This window comes from Tachyglossus aculeatus, chromosome 2 (genome assembly GCF_015852505.1).
Source record: "Tachyglossus aculeatus isolate mTacAcu1 chromosome 2, mTacAcu1.pri, whole genome shotgun sequence".
Classification (NCBI taxonomy): Eukaryota; Metazoa; Chordata; class Mammalia; order Monotremata; family Tachyglossidae; genus Tachyglossus; species Tachyglossus aculeatus.
In genome coordinates, this window is record NC_052067.1 from 136,792,529 (window position 1) to 136,809,860 (window position 17,332).

Consider the following 17,332-nt stretch of genomic DNA (forward strand, 5'->3'; position numbering starts at 1 on the left):
TTCAAGTGCTAAAAGCTGAGAACTGGGTGTTGCCTAATACAGTATTTGCTTATTCATCAGACCGCATCACAATTTCATTCCTGGGGTGGTACCATGCTGGACATGTCCTCACTGAAGGCTTAAGGAGTCATAATGAATTTACTTATAGAATAAACTGTGTTCTAGTGTCTCTGTATTGCAGATTTTACAAGGTCTTCCATTGTCTTTTAAAAGTATACTCTCCTCAGAGCTGCTCTTCCACCTGCTTCCCCTCCTGCTCTGTCCTCATTTCATCCTCTGCTCATCTCCCACATCACACAGCCACCTGAAAAACTCACACACACACACACACACACACACACACACACACACACACACACACACACACACACACAAATCTGCTGAAACTGGCAAGGACATGGGACAGCAGGTAATCATATTTATTGAGTGTTTACTATTGCCGAACACTGTCCTAAGCATTTGGGAGAGCACATATAATAGAGCTCATAGAGCTGTTCTCTGCTCAGTCTAATAATAATAATAATAATAATGTTGGTATTTGTTAAGCGCTTACTATGTGTCAAGCACTGTGCTAAGCGCTGGGATAGATGCACCCTCTTACTTTGGGGAGTCTCTGCCCCATCCTGTCATGACTGCCACCACCACTGAAATAAAGTGGTGGCCACCAGCACAACCACCATTTTGCTTTCAAAGATCCGGGGGACTCCAGGTTCCTTAGCCAGTGGTGGCAGCTGGGGCCCTTGATGTCAGTGAACTGAGGTTCTTATTCGGTCCACAACTGATTTGGGATGATCCAGAACTCTCTTCCTGCTCCAGATTCAGAGAAAGAAGTATTTGGATCCAGATCCTATTTTCAACTCTGGGGTCAGACAAGGGACTATTTTGAAGTGGGTCACCTACCTCAGCTCAGATTCAGAAATCGACAGAGAAGAGTCTGACTCCCTTTCTGTTCCAGCTCCTCTCTCATCCTCTCTTCCCAGTACTTAGGGAGCAGTGACATGGCATGACAGTAATTATGAATCCTTGATTCTCTGAAGGGTGCCCTTAAAACATAGACCAATGAATTGCAGACACATAAAATCTAAACTTCCTTGAGAACAGGGATTTATATTCTTTCTGTGGTTTTTATTAGAAGACAAATAGATTAGGGAATCTAGGTTCCTCAGAAACTTGTTGAAATCTGATCTACTACTTCCTGGTCATTCTTCAGGGCCACTACTTGAACTCATTACCTAGAAGCCTCACCTTTTCAAGGTATTCCTTTCTTTTACTATCCCCTGTAATAACTGGACTGTAAGTCAATAAGATGACAAAGTACAGTTATTTTTATTGTATTTACCCCTCTAGGTGTGTTCCCCAGAGGCAAAATGATTATGATGGCAGAAAACTTTGGCATACACCCTCTTTCTTAATCATATGATATTGTTTGAAGACCAGGCTGGTGGGATTCCATCCAGGCTGTGCTTTTCTTCTTTTTCCCTCTAAAAATCTGCATCCCCTGGATGGGGGCTGTAAGCTTTTTTCTCTAGACTGAAAGCTCCATGTGGGCAGGGAATGTGTCTACCAACTCTGTTGTGTTGTACTCTCTGAAGCACTTAATGCAGTGCTTTGCACACAGTAGGTGTTCAATAAATGGAATTGATTAAGTGATTGATTGAAAGTGAGCGTTTGTCCCGCCGCCGACCCCCAGCTCACATCCTCCCCCTGGCCTGGAATGCCCTTCCTCCACACATCCGCCAAGCTAGCTGTTGTTCTCCCTTCAAAGCCCTACTGAGAGCTCACCTCCTCCAGGAGGCCTTCCCAAACTGAGCCCCCTTTTTCCTCTCCTCCTCCCCATCCCCCCCGCCCTACCTCGTTCCCCTCCCCACAGCACCTGTATATATGTTTGTACAGATTTATTATTCTATTTATTTTACTTGTACATATTTACTATTCCATTAATTTTGTTAATGATGTGCATCTAGCTTTATTTCCATTTATTCTGATGACTTGACACCTGTCCACATGTTTTGTTTTGTTGTCTGTCTCCCCCTTCTAGACTGTGCGCCTGTTGTTGGGTAGGGACCATCGCTATATGATGCCAACTTGTACTTCCCAAGCACTTAGTACAGTGCTCTGCACACAGTAAGCACTCAATAAATACGATTGAATGAATGAATCAACAACCCCCAACATTTTTGACTGCCCCAACTACAAATCCCAGAATGCTTTAGTGCTTAAACTAAGCACGGAATGATGCAGCAACTTGGATTTTAAAGTTTAGCCAGGAAACTTCCAATTTCAGAAAATTTGCCTTTATTTCCAAAAACTGCCCTTCTTGGCTAAAAATGGATGAGCAATTAGACTTTTCTTTACCTACATGTCCATTAAGTTGCTGAAAGTCACTTAAAATGCAGCTTGGAGAGCACCCCTCTCTCCCTCAAAAACCTCCAGTGACTACCCATATCACTCTCTATTGAACAGAAACTCCTGATCACTGACTGATTCAGAGGTCAGTCAATCAAACAATGATATTTATTGAGCATTTACTATGTTCAGATCATTGTACTAAGCATTTGGGGGAATAAAAATACAGCGGCATTTTGTAGACCTACTGCCTGCCCACAGCGAGAAGTAGCATGGCCTTAGTGACTGAGCATGGGCCTGGGAGTCAGAAGGACCTGGGTTTTAATCTTGAGTCTGCCACTTGTCTGCTGCATGACCTTGGGTAAGAAGTTAAGTGACTTGCCCCAAGTTACACAGCAGACAAGTGGCAGAGGTGGAATTAGAACCCACCACCTCTGACTCCCAAGCTCGTACTCTTTCTACTGAGCCATGCTGTACAGTGCTTGGCATACAGTAAGTCCTGAACAAATAGTACAATCAATCCATCATATTTATTGAGTGCTTCTGCTGCGTGCAGAGCACTGTACTAACTGCTAGGGAAAGTACAATATAGCAATATAATGGAAACATTCCCACAATTATCATTATTATTATCATTATGTTCCTTCCCATCTTTAGTGCCCTTCTAAGTGATTTGTTTCAGAAAGAATTCCCTGATTTAATAGCCATCTTCCTGGTCCCTCCATACCATCAGTCACCTGAGCATACAATCAGTCAGTCAATCAATCAGTGGTATTCATTGAGTGTTTAATGTATGCAGAGAACTATATGTGCCAAGCATTAGGGAGAGCACAGCATAATAGAGTTGGTCTACATGGTCCCTGTCCTCAGCATGAACCCGTGGGAGTCAGAGGTCCTGGGTTCTAATTCTGACTCTGCCATTTGCTTGCTGTGTGACCTTGGGCAAATCACTTAACTTCTCTGTGCCTCAGTTCTCCTGTTCTCCCTCCTACAGACTGTGAGCCCTATGCAGGATAGGGCTATGTCCAACCTAATTAAACTTGTATTACCCCCAGGACTTAGAACAGTATTTCACACTTGGTGAACAACAAATTCCATAAAAGAGGAGCTTATAGTGTACTGGGGGAGACAGATATTGAAATAAATTACAGATAGGAGAAGCAGAAAAATAGAAGGGTATGTACATAGTGCCGTGGGGCTGGAGGTGGGGTGACTATCAGAGTGCTTAAAGAGTATAGACCCAAGTGCATGGGAAACATAGAAAGGAGATTGAATAGGGAAGGCTTTTTGGAAGAGATGAGATTTCATTAGGTCTTTGAAGATGGGTAGTGGGGTGGTCTGTCAGATATGAAGAGGGAGAGAGTTCCAGGCCAGAAGATGTGGGCAAGGGGTTGGTGGAGAGAGACATGAGACTGAGGAACTGAGGGTAGGTTGGCATTACTGGAGTGAAATGTGTGGGTAGGTTTAGCAAGTGAGGTAAAATGCAGAGACCTGATCAAATGCCTTAAAGTCAATGTTAAGGAGTTTCTGTTCAATGCAGAGATGGATGGGCAACGAATGGAGAATTTGCAGGAAAGGGAGATGTGGGCTAATTTCTTTTTAACAGTAATAATAATAATGATGGTATTTGTAAAGCGCTTACTATGTGCCAAGCACTGTTCTAAGCACTTGGATAGATACAAGGTTATCATGTTGTCCCACTTGGGGCTCACAGTCTTAATCCCCATTTTACAGATGAGGTAATTGAGGCACAGAGAAGTTAAGTGACTTGCCCAAAGTCTTACAGCTAAGTGGTGGAGCTGGGATTAGAACCCATGACCTCTGACTCTCAAGCCCATACTCTTTCCAATAAGCCATGCTGCTTCTCTAGAAAAGGAAAAGGAAAATGTACTTTTCTCCCCGTCAGGAAATCGAACCCTGGTCTCCCACATGACAGGCGGGGATATTCACCACTATACTAATGAGGAACACAATTTTAGACTAATGATCTGGACAGAAGAGTGAAGTATAGACTGGAAAGGAGAGAGACAAGAGGCAGAGAGGTCAGCTAGGAGGCTGACGCAGTAATCAAGGTGGGTTATGTCAAGAGCTTGGACCAGCATGATGGAAGTTAATATGGAGAGGACAGGGCAGATTCTAGAGATGCTGTGAAGGTAGAATCAGCAGGATATGGTGACAGACTGAATATGTGAATTGAAGGAGAGAGTTGAGTTGAGGATAATGCCAAGGTTATGGGATTTTGAGCCATTGTGGATGATGGTACTGTTTTCGGTGATGGGAAAGTCACCAGGAAGACAGGGTTTGGGTGAAAATTCAAGCAGTTCTCTTTTGGATGTATTAAATTTAGTAGAATATCCAGGTAGAGATGTACTGATGTACTGATGTACTGATGTACTGACCTCACCTTCTAGTTATCGTCCCATATCCCTCCTACCATTCCTTTCCAAACTCCTTGAACGAGTTGTCTACACGCGCTGCCTAGAATTCCTCAACGACAACTCTCTCCTCGACCCCCTCCAGTCTGGCTTCCGTCCCCTTCATTCCACGGAAACTGCCCTCTCAAAGGTCACCAATGACCTCCTGCTTGCCAAATCCAACGGCTCATATTCTGTCCTAATCCTCCTCGACCTCTCAGCTGCCTTTGACACTGTGGACCACCCCCTTCTCCTCAACACGCTATCTGACCTTGGCTTCACAGACTCCGTCCTCTCCTGGTTCTCCTCTTATCTCTCCGGTCGTTCTTTCTCAGTCTCTTTTGCAGGCTCCTCCTCCCCCTCCCATCCCCTTACTGTGGGGGTTCCCCAAGGTTCAGTGCTTGGTCCCCTTCTGTTCTCAATCTACACTCACTCCCTTGGTGACCTCATTCGCTCCCACGGCTTCAACTATCATCTCTACGCTGATGACACCCAAATCTACATCTCTGCCCCTGCTCTCTCCCCCTCCCTCCAGGCTCGCATCTCCTCCTGCCTTCAGGACATCTCCATCTGGATGTCCGCCCGCCACCTAAAGCTCAACATGTCGAAGACTGAGCTCCTTGTCTTCCCTCCCAAACCTTGTCCTCTCCCTGACTTTCCCATCTCTGTTGACGGCACTACCATCCTTCCCGTCTCACAAGCCCGCAACCTCGGTGTCATCCTCGACTCCGCTCTCTCATTCACCCCTCACATCCAAGCCGTCACCAAAACCTGCCGGTCTCAGCTCCGCAACATTGCCAAGATCCGCCCTTTCCTCTCCATCCAAACTGCTACCCTGCTCATTCAAGCTCTCATCCTATCCCGTCTGGACTACTGCACCAGCCTTCTCTCTGATCTCCCATCCTCGTGTCTCTCTCCACTTCAATCCATACTTCATGCTGCGGCCCGGATTATCTTTGTCCAGAAACGCTCTGGGCATATTACTCCCCTCCTCAAAAATCTCCAGTGGCTACCAATCAATCTGCGCATCAGGCAGAAACTCCTCACCCTGGGCTTCAAGGCTGTCCGTCACCTCGCCCCCTCCTACCTCACCTCCCTTCTCTCCTTCTACTGCCCAGCCTGCAACCTCCGCTCCTCCACCGCTAATCTCCTCACTGTACCTCGTTCTCGCCTGTCCCGCCGTTGACCCCCGGCCCACGTCATCCCCCGGGCCTGGAATGCCCTCCCTCTGCCCCTCCACCAAGCTAGCTCTCTTCCTCCCTTCAAGGCCCTGCTGAGAGCTCACCTCCTCCAGGAGGCCTTCCCAGACTGAGCCCCTTCCTTCCTCTCCCCCTCGTCCCCCTCTCCATCCCCCCATCTTACCTCCTTCCCTTCCCCATAGCACCTGTATATATGTATATATGGTTGTACATATTTATTACTCTATTTATTTATTTATTTATTTATTTATTTTTTTTACTTGTACATTTCTATCCTATTTTATTTTGTTGGTATGTTTGGTTCTGTTCTCTGTCTCCCCCTTTTAGACTGTGAGCCCACTGTTGGGTAGGGACTGTCTCTATGTGTTGCCAATTTGTACTTCCCAAGCGCTTAGTACAGTGCTCTGCACATAGTAAGCGCTCAATCAATACGATTGATTGATTGATTGATTACTGATAGCAGGAGGAAATGCCGGACTGCAGAGAAGGTGAGAAGTTGGAACAGAAGAGGTAGATTTGGAAATCGTCTCTGTACAGATGGTAGCTGAGTATAATGTGTTCATTTATAGGTTATGAATTGAAGTATTTTATCGCATTCATTATTTTTATTATGACTGTCTATGTTCTTATGCTTTTACCTATTGTATACATAGCAATTTGTGCTTGCTTCCCCACCCTCCATTCAATTGTAAATTCTCTGAGGGAAGGACCAGGTCTTTCAGTTTCATTACATGTTCCCAAACATTTAGTACAATGGTCTGTCCATAGTAGGGAAGGATAATAGTAGTACTTATCCTATTTATTGAGCGTCCATTGAGTGCAATGCACTGTACAGAGTACAAAACGAAGTGTAATGATCCCCGCTCACAAGGAGTCTACATGTTAATGTGGGAGATACGAATGTTAGTCAGACCTCCAAGAGTCTCCTCCACCTGTTTCCAATTCACAAGCGATGCCTGTGGTGTTTTGGTTACTGGCCTGAAACAGACCTACAGGTTAGTTCCCATTCCTCAGCAGCATGACCTGGGAGTCAGAGGATGTAGGTGTTAATCCTGGCTCTGCCACTTGTCTGCTGTGTGATCTTGGTCAAATCACTTCACTTCTCTGTGCCTCAGTTACCTCATCTCATGGTTCAGTGGAAAGAGCACGGGCTTTGGAGTTAGAGGTCAGGGGTTCAAATCCCAGCTCCGCTAACTGTCAGCTGTGTGGCTTTGGGCAAGTCACTTCACTTCTCTATGCCTCAGTTACCTCATCTGTAAAATGGGATTAAGACTGTGAGCCCCCCATGGGACAACCTGATCACCTTGTAACCTCCCCAGCACTTAGAATAGTGCTTTGCACATAGTAAGCACTTAACAAATACTATCATTATTATTATTATCTGTAAAATGGGCCAACATGATCACCTTGCATCTACTCCAATATTCAAAACAGTGCTTGGCACTTAGTAAGTGCTTAAGAAATACAACAATTAGTACTATTGTAGACATTATTACAAAATGCCATGTCAACAAGAACCCCAGGCAGCTTCTCTGCACCTGGGCTCATATTTTATCACCGGAGGTTGACATGAGTTCCACCCAGAGTTATGAAATGACTGAGAGACAGCATGGCCTAAGAGATAGTGCACCAGCCTGGGGGTCAGAAGATCGTGGGTTCTAATCCTAGCTCTGCCATTTGTCAGCTGTGTGACCTTGGGCAAGTCACTTATGAAAAGTTTAGTCAAAGTAATTGAAGGAGCAGGGTGGCCTCATGGAAACAGCACATGCGTGGCAGTCAGACTTCATTTGTTCAATCATATTTATTCATTCATTCATTCAATCAGTCATATTTATTGAGCATTTACTGTGTGCAATCCCCTCTCAGGGTCACACCTGGATAGTTTCCAGTACTCTCCCAATCTTAGCTATGGGAGGGAGAGTCAAGCAGAGGCCTACCCATTCCATTCCCAGCTTGGGCAGTGGGTAGCGAGGGGAAGGCAATCTGCTCCAAAAGTCAAAACTCACCCATGCTGGGCAGCAGTAGTGGAGTGGGAGCGAGTCGAGGGTGGAGACTCAAGTTTACTGCACAGAAGGAGGCAATGGTAAAACACTTATGTATTTTTACCAAGAAAACTATATTGATACACTACCGGAATGATTGCAGATGGAGAGCACAGTGTTCTGGGAGAGATGTGTCTGTGGTGTCGCTATGGGAAACAACTTGAAAGCATAAAACAAGACAGTGTGCAAAGTACTGTACTAAGTGCTTGGGAGAGTACAATATAACAATAGAGCTTCCAATACAGAAGACCTGGGTTCTAATCCCGGCTCCACTGCTTACCTGCTGTGTGACTCTGGGCAAGCCACTGCACTTCTCAATGACTCAGTTACCTTGTCTGCAAAATGGGGAATAAAAACCCTTCTCCCCCTAATTATACTGTTTGCCCTTGTGGCTCCCATTAAACTTGTTTCTATTCTAGTGCTTAGCAAAGTGATTGGCATTTAGTAAGCATATAATAAATACCATTATTACTGTTAATTATTAGTATTGAATATACAATTTGACAATGTAAATACAGCAGTGCTCAGGATTGGTTTAAGTATGAGCACAAGCACTAGAGATGGCTGGTGGGTGGGAATTTTTGAAAGAGGTAGGCTTTTAGGAGGGTTTTGACTGGGGTCTGGGTCTGTCAGATGTGGGCAGGGGTGGCGTGTACCAGGTCAGAGGACAGTGTGGGTGAGGGAGTAGAGGCAGGAGAAGCATGAACAAGGTACAGTTAGAAGATGAACTTGAGAGGTGGGATCTGGGGAGCAACTTGAGAGGGGAGCAGGTTGTTAGGTCAAGATAGTGGATGGAGAGAGCCTTGAGGCCAATCTGGAAAGATTAGGATTGATGCAGAGGGAAATGAGAAGCCATTTCCATTTCTCTCTACTGAGGAGAGTGTGAGGCCGGATGTGAACAATTTCTTCAAAGCAGCTCCCACCTTGCTCCCTTTTCAGCTCTGGGGACCTGAGACTGGGACTGAAAGCACAAGGACCTAGAATCCCTGGTCAATGATCTCTTGGGCCAATCCCTGCCTGTGGTGTTAAAGGCAGCAGTCATTAACCTGCCAATTGTTCATCAATGAAGGCTCCCCCTGGGCCCCCCAGGGAGACTCTGAGTTAATAAGAAATGAGGCAGCTGCTGCCAGGCCCTGCTGGACAGAAACATAGCTGTCGGAGGTCCTTGGGCAGTAGGGGGCTTTGACTTTCCCTGAGAGAACCATGAAGCCAGGTGAAGCCTTCTCCTTTTGGCTTCCCCAGCCAGCTTTCCCACAGGCTCCTTGCCCCCCGGGTAAGTTCTGGGACTGAGAGGGCAGGCTGCAGGATCCTTCTCTTCTTCCCTGTCTTCCAGGCTCAAATAATGTCATAGACCTGTAATTTTATTTATTTACATTAATGTATGTCTCCCATTATAGATTGTGAACTCATTGCGAGCAGGGAATGTGTCTGTTATATTGTACTCTCCCAAGTGTTTAGTACAGTTCTCTGCAAACGGTATGTGCTCAGTAAATACAATTGACTTACAGACTGATTGACTGAGAGGCTGACACTGAACCAGGAGGTGTTTGAGGTAGACAGCATCAATCATTCAGTCAAACAATGGTATTATTGAGCATTTACTGTGTGTAGAGCACTCTTCTAAGCATGACCCTAGAGAAAGCAGCATAGACTAGGGGAAAGAGGGGTTGGGGGGGGTGCCTGGGTACCAGAGGACCTGGGTTCTAATCTTGACTCTGCCACTTCCTGGCTGGGTATGACCTTGGTGAAGTCACGTCTCCATTCCTTGGTTTCCTCATATGTAAATTAGGAGTTAAGCAATCAATGGTATTTAATCAAAGTACTTGTTAAATATATATTCTCCCTCCTGCTTAGATTGTGAGCCCCATGTGAGGTGGGCACTGTGTTTTCCTGCTTATCCTGGTGTGGTTTTTTGTAATGGTCTTCGTTAAGCACTTACTATGTGTTAAGCACTGTTCTAAGTGCTAGGGAAGATACAAGTTAATTAGATCAGACATAACCCCTGTCCCATCTGGGACTCACAGTCTAAATATTAGGAAGAATAGGTATTTCATCCCCATTTTACATTTTAGGAAGCTGAAGCACAGAAGTTAATTCACACAATAGGCAAGTAGCAGAGCTGGGATTACAACCCAGGTCCTTTAATTCACAGACCTCTGCTCTTTCCACTAGACCTTACTGCTTCCCTATTGCCTGGTGCTTAGTACAATACTTGGTGTACAATGCTTAAAAAGTACCATTATTATTGTTATTATTAGAAAGAACATTGTGGCTTGAGGGGGGAGGGAGCCAAGGGATCGGGGTTGAGGTCCTAGCTCTGTTTCCTCATCTGTAAAATGCTGATAAGATACTCACTCTATCTTCTCCTTAGGATGTGATCCTGTGAGGGACAGGCCCACGTCTGCCTGATTATCTTGTATCTACCCCAGAGTTTAGCACCCTGCTTGCCACAGTGCTTAATCAATACCATAATTATAGAACCGAGGGATGGAGTTTGGCCCCTCAGATCAGGTGACTGAGAGAGATGTGGTAGGGGTGGCAATCTTCTTCCCTAATAATAATCATTATGGTATTTGTTAAGCATTTACTATGTGCCAAGCACTGTTCTAAGCCTCGGGGTAGAGATAAGGTAATCAGGTTGGACACAGTCCCTGTCCCATTTGGGGTTCCCAGTCTTCATCCTTATTTTACAGATGAGGTAACTGAGGCACAGAGAAGTTAAGTGACTTGCCCAAGTTCACAGAGCCAAGATTAGAACCCAAGTCCTCTGACTTGACTTCTAAGTCCATGCTCTTGTCACTAGGCCTTGCTGCTTGAGATCTTTAAGAAAGGATTTGAGTTAAAATGGTGGCATTTGCACTAAGTACTGGGCATGCTACAGTAAATGCAGATCAGACACAATCCATGTCCCAAATGGGACTTACAGTCTAAGAAAATAGGGAAAATGGGTATTAACACTTATGGCATTTTTTAAGCACTTACTATGTGCCAGGCACTGTACTAAGCACTGGGGTGGATACGAGCAAATCCTGTTGGATACAGTCCCCTGTTCCACATGGGGCTCACAATCTTAATCCTCATTTTAAAGATGAGGTATCTGAGGCTTAGAGAAGTTAGGTGACTTGCCTAAGGTCACGCAGCAAACAAGTGGAAGAACTGGGATTAGAACCCATGACCGAGGACGTGGTTTTTAATGTCAGCTCCAGCAGATTGGGGTAGGTCACCTGATTTTTCTTTAGATCTCTTTCAAACCTAGGAATCTGAGAGTCCAAGACTGACTTTCCTCACTCCTCCCAAAGACCAGGTTCTGGGGACTAGATGACAAACTTTTTTTTTTTAATGGTATCCATTAAACACTTACTATGTGTCAAACACTGTTCTGGCCCCCAAGGGTAGGTACAGGTTAATTAGGTCTGACAGTAATACAGCCCCTGTCCTGCTTGGGGCTCACATGTAAGTAGAAGAGACAACAGTGTTTTAATCCCCATTTTATAGTAGGGAAATTGAAGCATAGAGAATTTAAGTGATTTGCCCAAAGTCACAGAGTAAGCAATTGGCAGAGCAGGGATTAGAACTCAGGTCTTCTGACTCCCAAACCCGTGCTCTTTCCCCTAGGAAATACTGCTTGAATTTTAAGCCCAGCTCCTGACTCTGTGTTAGTATGTCTCTTCCCCCTCCCTGTTCCCACTCCCAACCCAGGACTTGGCATTGGGGAATCCTTGAGAATCCAGCCTCTAACCTTCTCCCTTACCCTGACACAGGTCCTATTGCTAAAATGGATTCTGTCCATGACTCAATTCTTATGCGTGAACCTGCCAACAAAATACAAATACAAACTACATCCTAGCCCTAAAAGAGACTTGGGAAGGTCATCCTCTGCCTGACTGTTAGCTGCTTAAGGGCAAGAATCATGTTTAACTCTATTGTCCTCTTCTGAGAGTACAGTGCTCTCCACAGAGACAATCTTTTTTTATGCTGTCGAGTCATCTCCGTCCCATAGCGACACCATGGACACACCTCACCCAGAGCACCCTGTCTCCATCTGCAATCATTCTGGTAATGTATCCATAGAGTTTTCTTGGTAAAAATATGGAAGTGGTTTACCATTGCCTCCTTCCACACAGTTAACTTGAGTCTCTCCAGTGCCGCTGCTGCCCAGCACAGGTGTGTTTTGACTTGTAGCAGATTGTCTTCCACTCACTAGCCACTGCCCAAGATAGGAATGGAATGGATATGCCTCTGCTTGACTCTCCCTCCCGTAGTCGAGACTGGTAGACTACTGGAAACTGTCCAGGTGCGACCCTGAAAGGGGGACAGAGACAGTGCCCAATAAATATTATTGATTAGTTGATCATCTTGTTTAGGCCTCTGCCTCCAGGCAAGTAGCTTATGTTCAGTTAAGGTTTCTTGTGGTTTTGTTTAAGCCCATTTGATTTCAGTCCTTGGTTGAGATATAGAAACTGAGAGATCACCCTCCTTACCACAAAACCCCTTCAGGGACTCAGGGGCTTAAAGACAGTTAATAATTAACCTCTCAGGCTTCTCTCATTCAATCTGAACACCAGATGTCTTCAACCTTCCCCCTGGAACCACGTCAGCACCAATTTTGTTTCCTTGTTCTGTTTTTTTTAAATGATATTTGTCAAATGTTTACTATGTGCTAGGCACTGCAGTAAGTGCTGGGATAGATACAAATTAATCAGGTTGGACATTGTCCATGTCCCTTATGGGGCTTACAGTCTTACAGTCTTAATCCCCATTTACAGATAACTGAGGCATAGAGAAGCTAAGTGACTTGCCCGACATCACACAGTAGACAAGTGGCTGCCCACAACGCCGTCCAGTATTGTTGTTTACCTGGATAAAGGAATCAGCTAAGGAATCAGAGCAAGTTAATCAATTTGGACACAATCTTTGTCCCATGTGGGGCTCTCAGTTTTTATCCCCATTTTACTGATGAGGTAACTGAGGGACAGAAAACTTAAGTGACTTGCCCAGGGTCTTCTAGACTGTGAGCCCATTGTTGGGTAGGGGCCATCTCTATAAGTTGCCAACTTGTAATTTCCAAGCGCTTAGTACAGTGTTCTGCACACAGTAAGCACTCAATAAATACTTTTGAATGAATGAATGAAAGGTAGCGGAGCCAGGATTGGAATCCAGGTCCCTCTGACTCACAAGCCCGTTCTCTGTCCACTAAGTCATGTTATTTGTTAAGCGCTTAGACTGTAAACTCACTATGGGCAGGGAACATTTCTGCTAATTCTGTTGTATCATATTCTACCAATCGCTTAGAACAGTGCTCTGCACATTGTAAGTGCTCAATAAATACCAGTGATTGACTAATTGATTGCCACGCCAGACACTATTCTAAGTGCTGGGGTAGATACAAGATAATTGGTTTGGACATAGTCCATGTCCCAGGAGGTACTCACAGTCTTAATCTCCATTTTACAGATGAGGTAACAGTCCCAGAGAAGTGACGTGACTTTATCCAAGGTCACACAGCAGACAAGTGGCGAAGCCTGGATTAAGACTGGCCCCCGGGCCCATGATCTTTTATATCATATGCCATAAATGCTTAGTACAGAGCTTCGCACAAAGCATGGTTTCAATAAATATGATCTATCGATTGATATTGGGCCACACTTTACGTAGTATACGACTCTCCATTCCACCCAATAGGATGTCACCATCCCACCTGAGCCATAAAAACTTCCAACAGCTCCTTGGCCAGTTCCTCCACATTCATCCTGGTAGGTATTCCCAGTCTGGAAGCTGTCCATGGCTGGATGTCCATCACCTTCTGCCTGATGTACTGCCTGATGAACTGGCCAAGGAGCTGTTGGAAGTTTTTATGGCTCAGGTGGGATTGTGACATCCTATTGGGTGGAATGGAGAGTCATATACTATGTAAAGTGTGGCCCAATATCAATCGATAGATCATATTTATTGAAACCATTCTCCTGGTTCTCCTCTTATCTCTCCGGTCGTTCTTTCTCAGTCTCTTTTGCAGGCTCCTCCTCCCCCTCCCATCCTCTTACTGTGGGGGTTCCCCAAGGTTCAGTGCTTGGTCCCCTTCTGTTCTCAATCTACACTCACTCCCTTGGTGACCTCATTCGCTCCCACGGCTTCAACTATCATCTCTACGCTGATGACACCCAGATCTACATCTCTGCCCCTGCTCTCTCCCCCTCCCTCCAGGCTCGCATCTCCTCCTGCCTTCAGGACATCTCCATCTGGATGTCCGCCCACCACCTAAAGCTCATGTCGAAGACTGAGCTCCTTGTCTTCCCTCCCAAACCTTGTCCTCTCCCTGACTTTCCCATCTCTGTTGACGGCACTACCATCCTTCCCGTCTCACAAGCCCGCAACCTTGGTGTCATCCTCGACTCCGGTCTCTCATTCACCCCTCACATCCAAGCCGTCACCAAAACCTGCCGGTCTCAGCTCCGCAACATTGCCAAGATCCGCCCTTTCCTCTCCATCCAAACCGCTACCCTGCTAATTCAAGCTCTCATCCTATCCCGTCTGGACTACTGCACCAGCCTTCTCTCTGATCTCCCATCCTCGTGTCTCTCTCCACTTCAATCCATACTTCATGCTGCTGCCCAGATTATCTTTGTCCAGAAACGCTCTGGACATATTACTCCCCTCCTCAAAAACCTCCAATGGCTACCGATCAATCTGCGCATCAAGCAGAAACTCCTCACCCTGGGCTTCAAGGCTCTCCATCACCTCGCCCCCTCCTACCTCACCTCCCTTCTCTCCTTCTACTGCCCAGCCCGCACCCTCCGCTCCTCCACCACTAATCTCCTCACTGTACCTCGCTCTCGCCTGTCCCGCCATCGACCCCCCGGCCCACGTCATCCCCTGGGCCTGGAATGCCCTCCCTCTGCCCATCTGCCAAGCTAGCTCTCTTCCTCCCTTCAAGGCCCTGCTGAGAGCTCACCTCCTCCAGGAGGCCTTCCCAGACTGAGCCCCTTCCTTCCTCTCCCCCTCGTCCCCCTCTCCATCCCCCCGTCTTACCTCCTTCCCTTCCCCACAGCACCTGTATATATGTATATATGGTTGTACATATTTATTACTCTATTTATTTATTTATTTATTTATTTTACTTGTACATTTCTATCCTACTTTTTTTATTTTGTTGGTATGTTTGGTTCTGTTCTCTGTCTCCCCCTTTTAGACTGTGAGCCCACTGTTGGGTAGGGACTGTCTCTATGTGATGCCAATTTGTACTTCCCAAGCACTTAGTACAGTGCTCTGCACATAGTAAGCGCTCAATAAATACGATTGATTGATTGATTGATGTACCTGACCATGCTGGTTGGGAATAGCACCATCTTGTATGTGATCCAGAAAGACCCAGTTCTCTACAAGCCAATGAGCCACTTCCTGGCCATGCTGGCTTTCACAGAGCAGGGCGTGTCCCTGTCCACCATGCTCACGGTCCTCGGCATCTTCCTTGTGGGTGTCATGGAGATCGACTTTAATGCCTGCCTGATCCAGATGTACTTCATCCATTCCTTTTTGATCATGGAGTCTGGCTTGCTCCTGGCCATGGCCTTTGATCGCTTCGTGGCCATCTACAGCCTGCTGAGGTATTCAGTAATCCTCAACCACAGACGCATCAGGGCCATGGACATCGGCCTCAGCCTCAAGAGCACAGTGCTGATGGCGTCCCTGGCCGTCCTGCTGAAACGCCTACCATTCTGCCACTGGGAAAACGTGCTCTCCCACTCCTACTGCCTTCACCCCAACCTAATCCGCCTCCCGTGTGCCGACACCACCCTCAACAACATCTACGGCTTCTTCATCGTCGTCCTCTCCACCTTCGAGCTTGACTCTGTGCCCATCTTCCTCTCCTGTGCCCTGATTCTCAAGACCGTGCTTGGTATCGTGTCAGGGGAAGGGCAGCTCAAGGCCCTCAACACTTGCTTCTACCATATGTGCCTGAAAACCAAGGAAATCTGCAAGGGGATTTTCAGGAATCTGATTCAGAAGAGTGGCAGGCCCTAGCAGGGCAGGAGCAGAGGGTGGTGGGAACGGGGAGAGGGAGAGGCAAGAGAACACATCAGGGAATCCCAGAGGTGAAGGATGGAAATTTTTCTCTGTTTAAATCCCTTCCCTCCCCTCTTCCCAAACCACTTCTGATCCCTCTTCACTGTAACTCTTGATCTCTTCTGTCCTGCCCACGTCCTCCCTCTGACCTGGAACTCCCTCCCTCTTCATGTCTGACAGACCACTGTTCTTCGCATCTTCAAAGCCTTATTAAAATCACATGTCTTACCAAGAGGCCTTCCCTAACTAAGCCCTCATTTCCCCTACTTCCATTCCCTTCTGTGTCACTTATTTACTTGGATAATAATAATAATGATGGCATTTATTAAGTGCTTACTATGTGCAAAGCACTATTCTAAGCGCTGGGGAGGTTACAAGGTGATCAGGTTGTCCCACAGGGGGCTCATAGTCTTAATCCCCATTTTACAGATGAGGTCACTGAGTCACAGGGAAGTGAAGTGACCTGCCCAAAGTTACACAGCTGACAATTGGCGGAGCCGGGATTTGAACCTCTGACCTCTGACTCCAAAGCCCATGCTCTTTCCACTGGGGGAAAGGAGGGAAAAGGGGGGGATGGGAGGGGGGAGTCCTATTCCCCCCCCCGCCCCCGATTCCCTATCATTCTTAATCATTGATGTTCATGCTGTACCCTTTAATAATTACGGTATTTATTAAGTGCTTACTATGTGCCAAAAATTAAGTGGGGGTAAATACAAAATAATGAATCCCCATTTTGTTGATGAGGGAACTGAGACATAGAGAAGTAAAGTGACTTACCCAAGGTTACACAGCAAGTGGTTGGTAAAACTGCAATTAGAATTCAGGTCCTCTGTCTCCCAGGCCTGTGCACTATCCATTAGGCCACACTGCTTCTCAAGCACTTGGTATTCCCCCCACTCTCAGCCCCAAAGCACTTGTGTCCATATCTGTAATTTATTTTAATGCCTGCTTCCCAATCTAGACTTCAAACTCTTTGTGGGCAGAGAACGTATTTGTCAACTCAGTTGTATTGTACTCTCCCCAGTGTTTGTGTGTAGTCTGCACATAATAAGTGCTCAATAAATACCAATGATTGATTGATTGATTGATTGTTTCTGGAAAGTCTTCCCAGATAAGTCTGGTCTGATGCTAGCCACAACGATCATTATTTCTGTCCCTGTAGTCCTGTATTTGTAACTGTAAATTAATGTGAATTATCATTGTCATACTTCCTTATTGCCAAGTATTAGTTGAAGGCCTTCTGTGTGCAAAGATGGTCCTCTGACCCCAA

General features: G+C 46.0%; 1 protein-coding gene and 1 non-coding gene across 2 annotated transcripts; one reads left to right on the top strand and one right to left on the bottom strand.

The window, feature by feature from the left end:
* Positions 1-12,175: 12,175 nt before the first annotated feature.
* On the bottom strand, positions 12,176-12,313 carry LOC119923316. Its single transcript, XR_005448821.1, has one exon. It is a non-coding gene; the product is annotated as a small nucleolar RNA SNORA7 (small nucleolar RNA).
* A 3,008-nt stretch (positions 12,314-15,321) lies between these two features.
* LOC119943403 (olfactory receptor 51I1-like) lies at positions 15,322-16,020 on the top strand. Its single transcript, XM_038764367.1, has one exon. It carries the CDS (start codon positions 15,322-15,324, stop codon positions 16,018-16,020), a length of 699 nt encoding a protein of 232 aa, XP_038620295.1.
* Positions 16,021-17,332: the final 1,312 nt, after the last annotated feature.

What these genes read in the sequence shown, in the direction of transcription:
- LOC119943403 (XM_038764367.1), top strand. Translation starts at nt 15,322, where the DNA reads ATGCTGGTTGGGAATAGCACCATCTTGTATGTGATCCAGAAAGACCCA.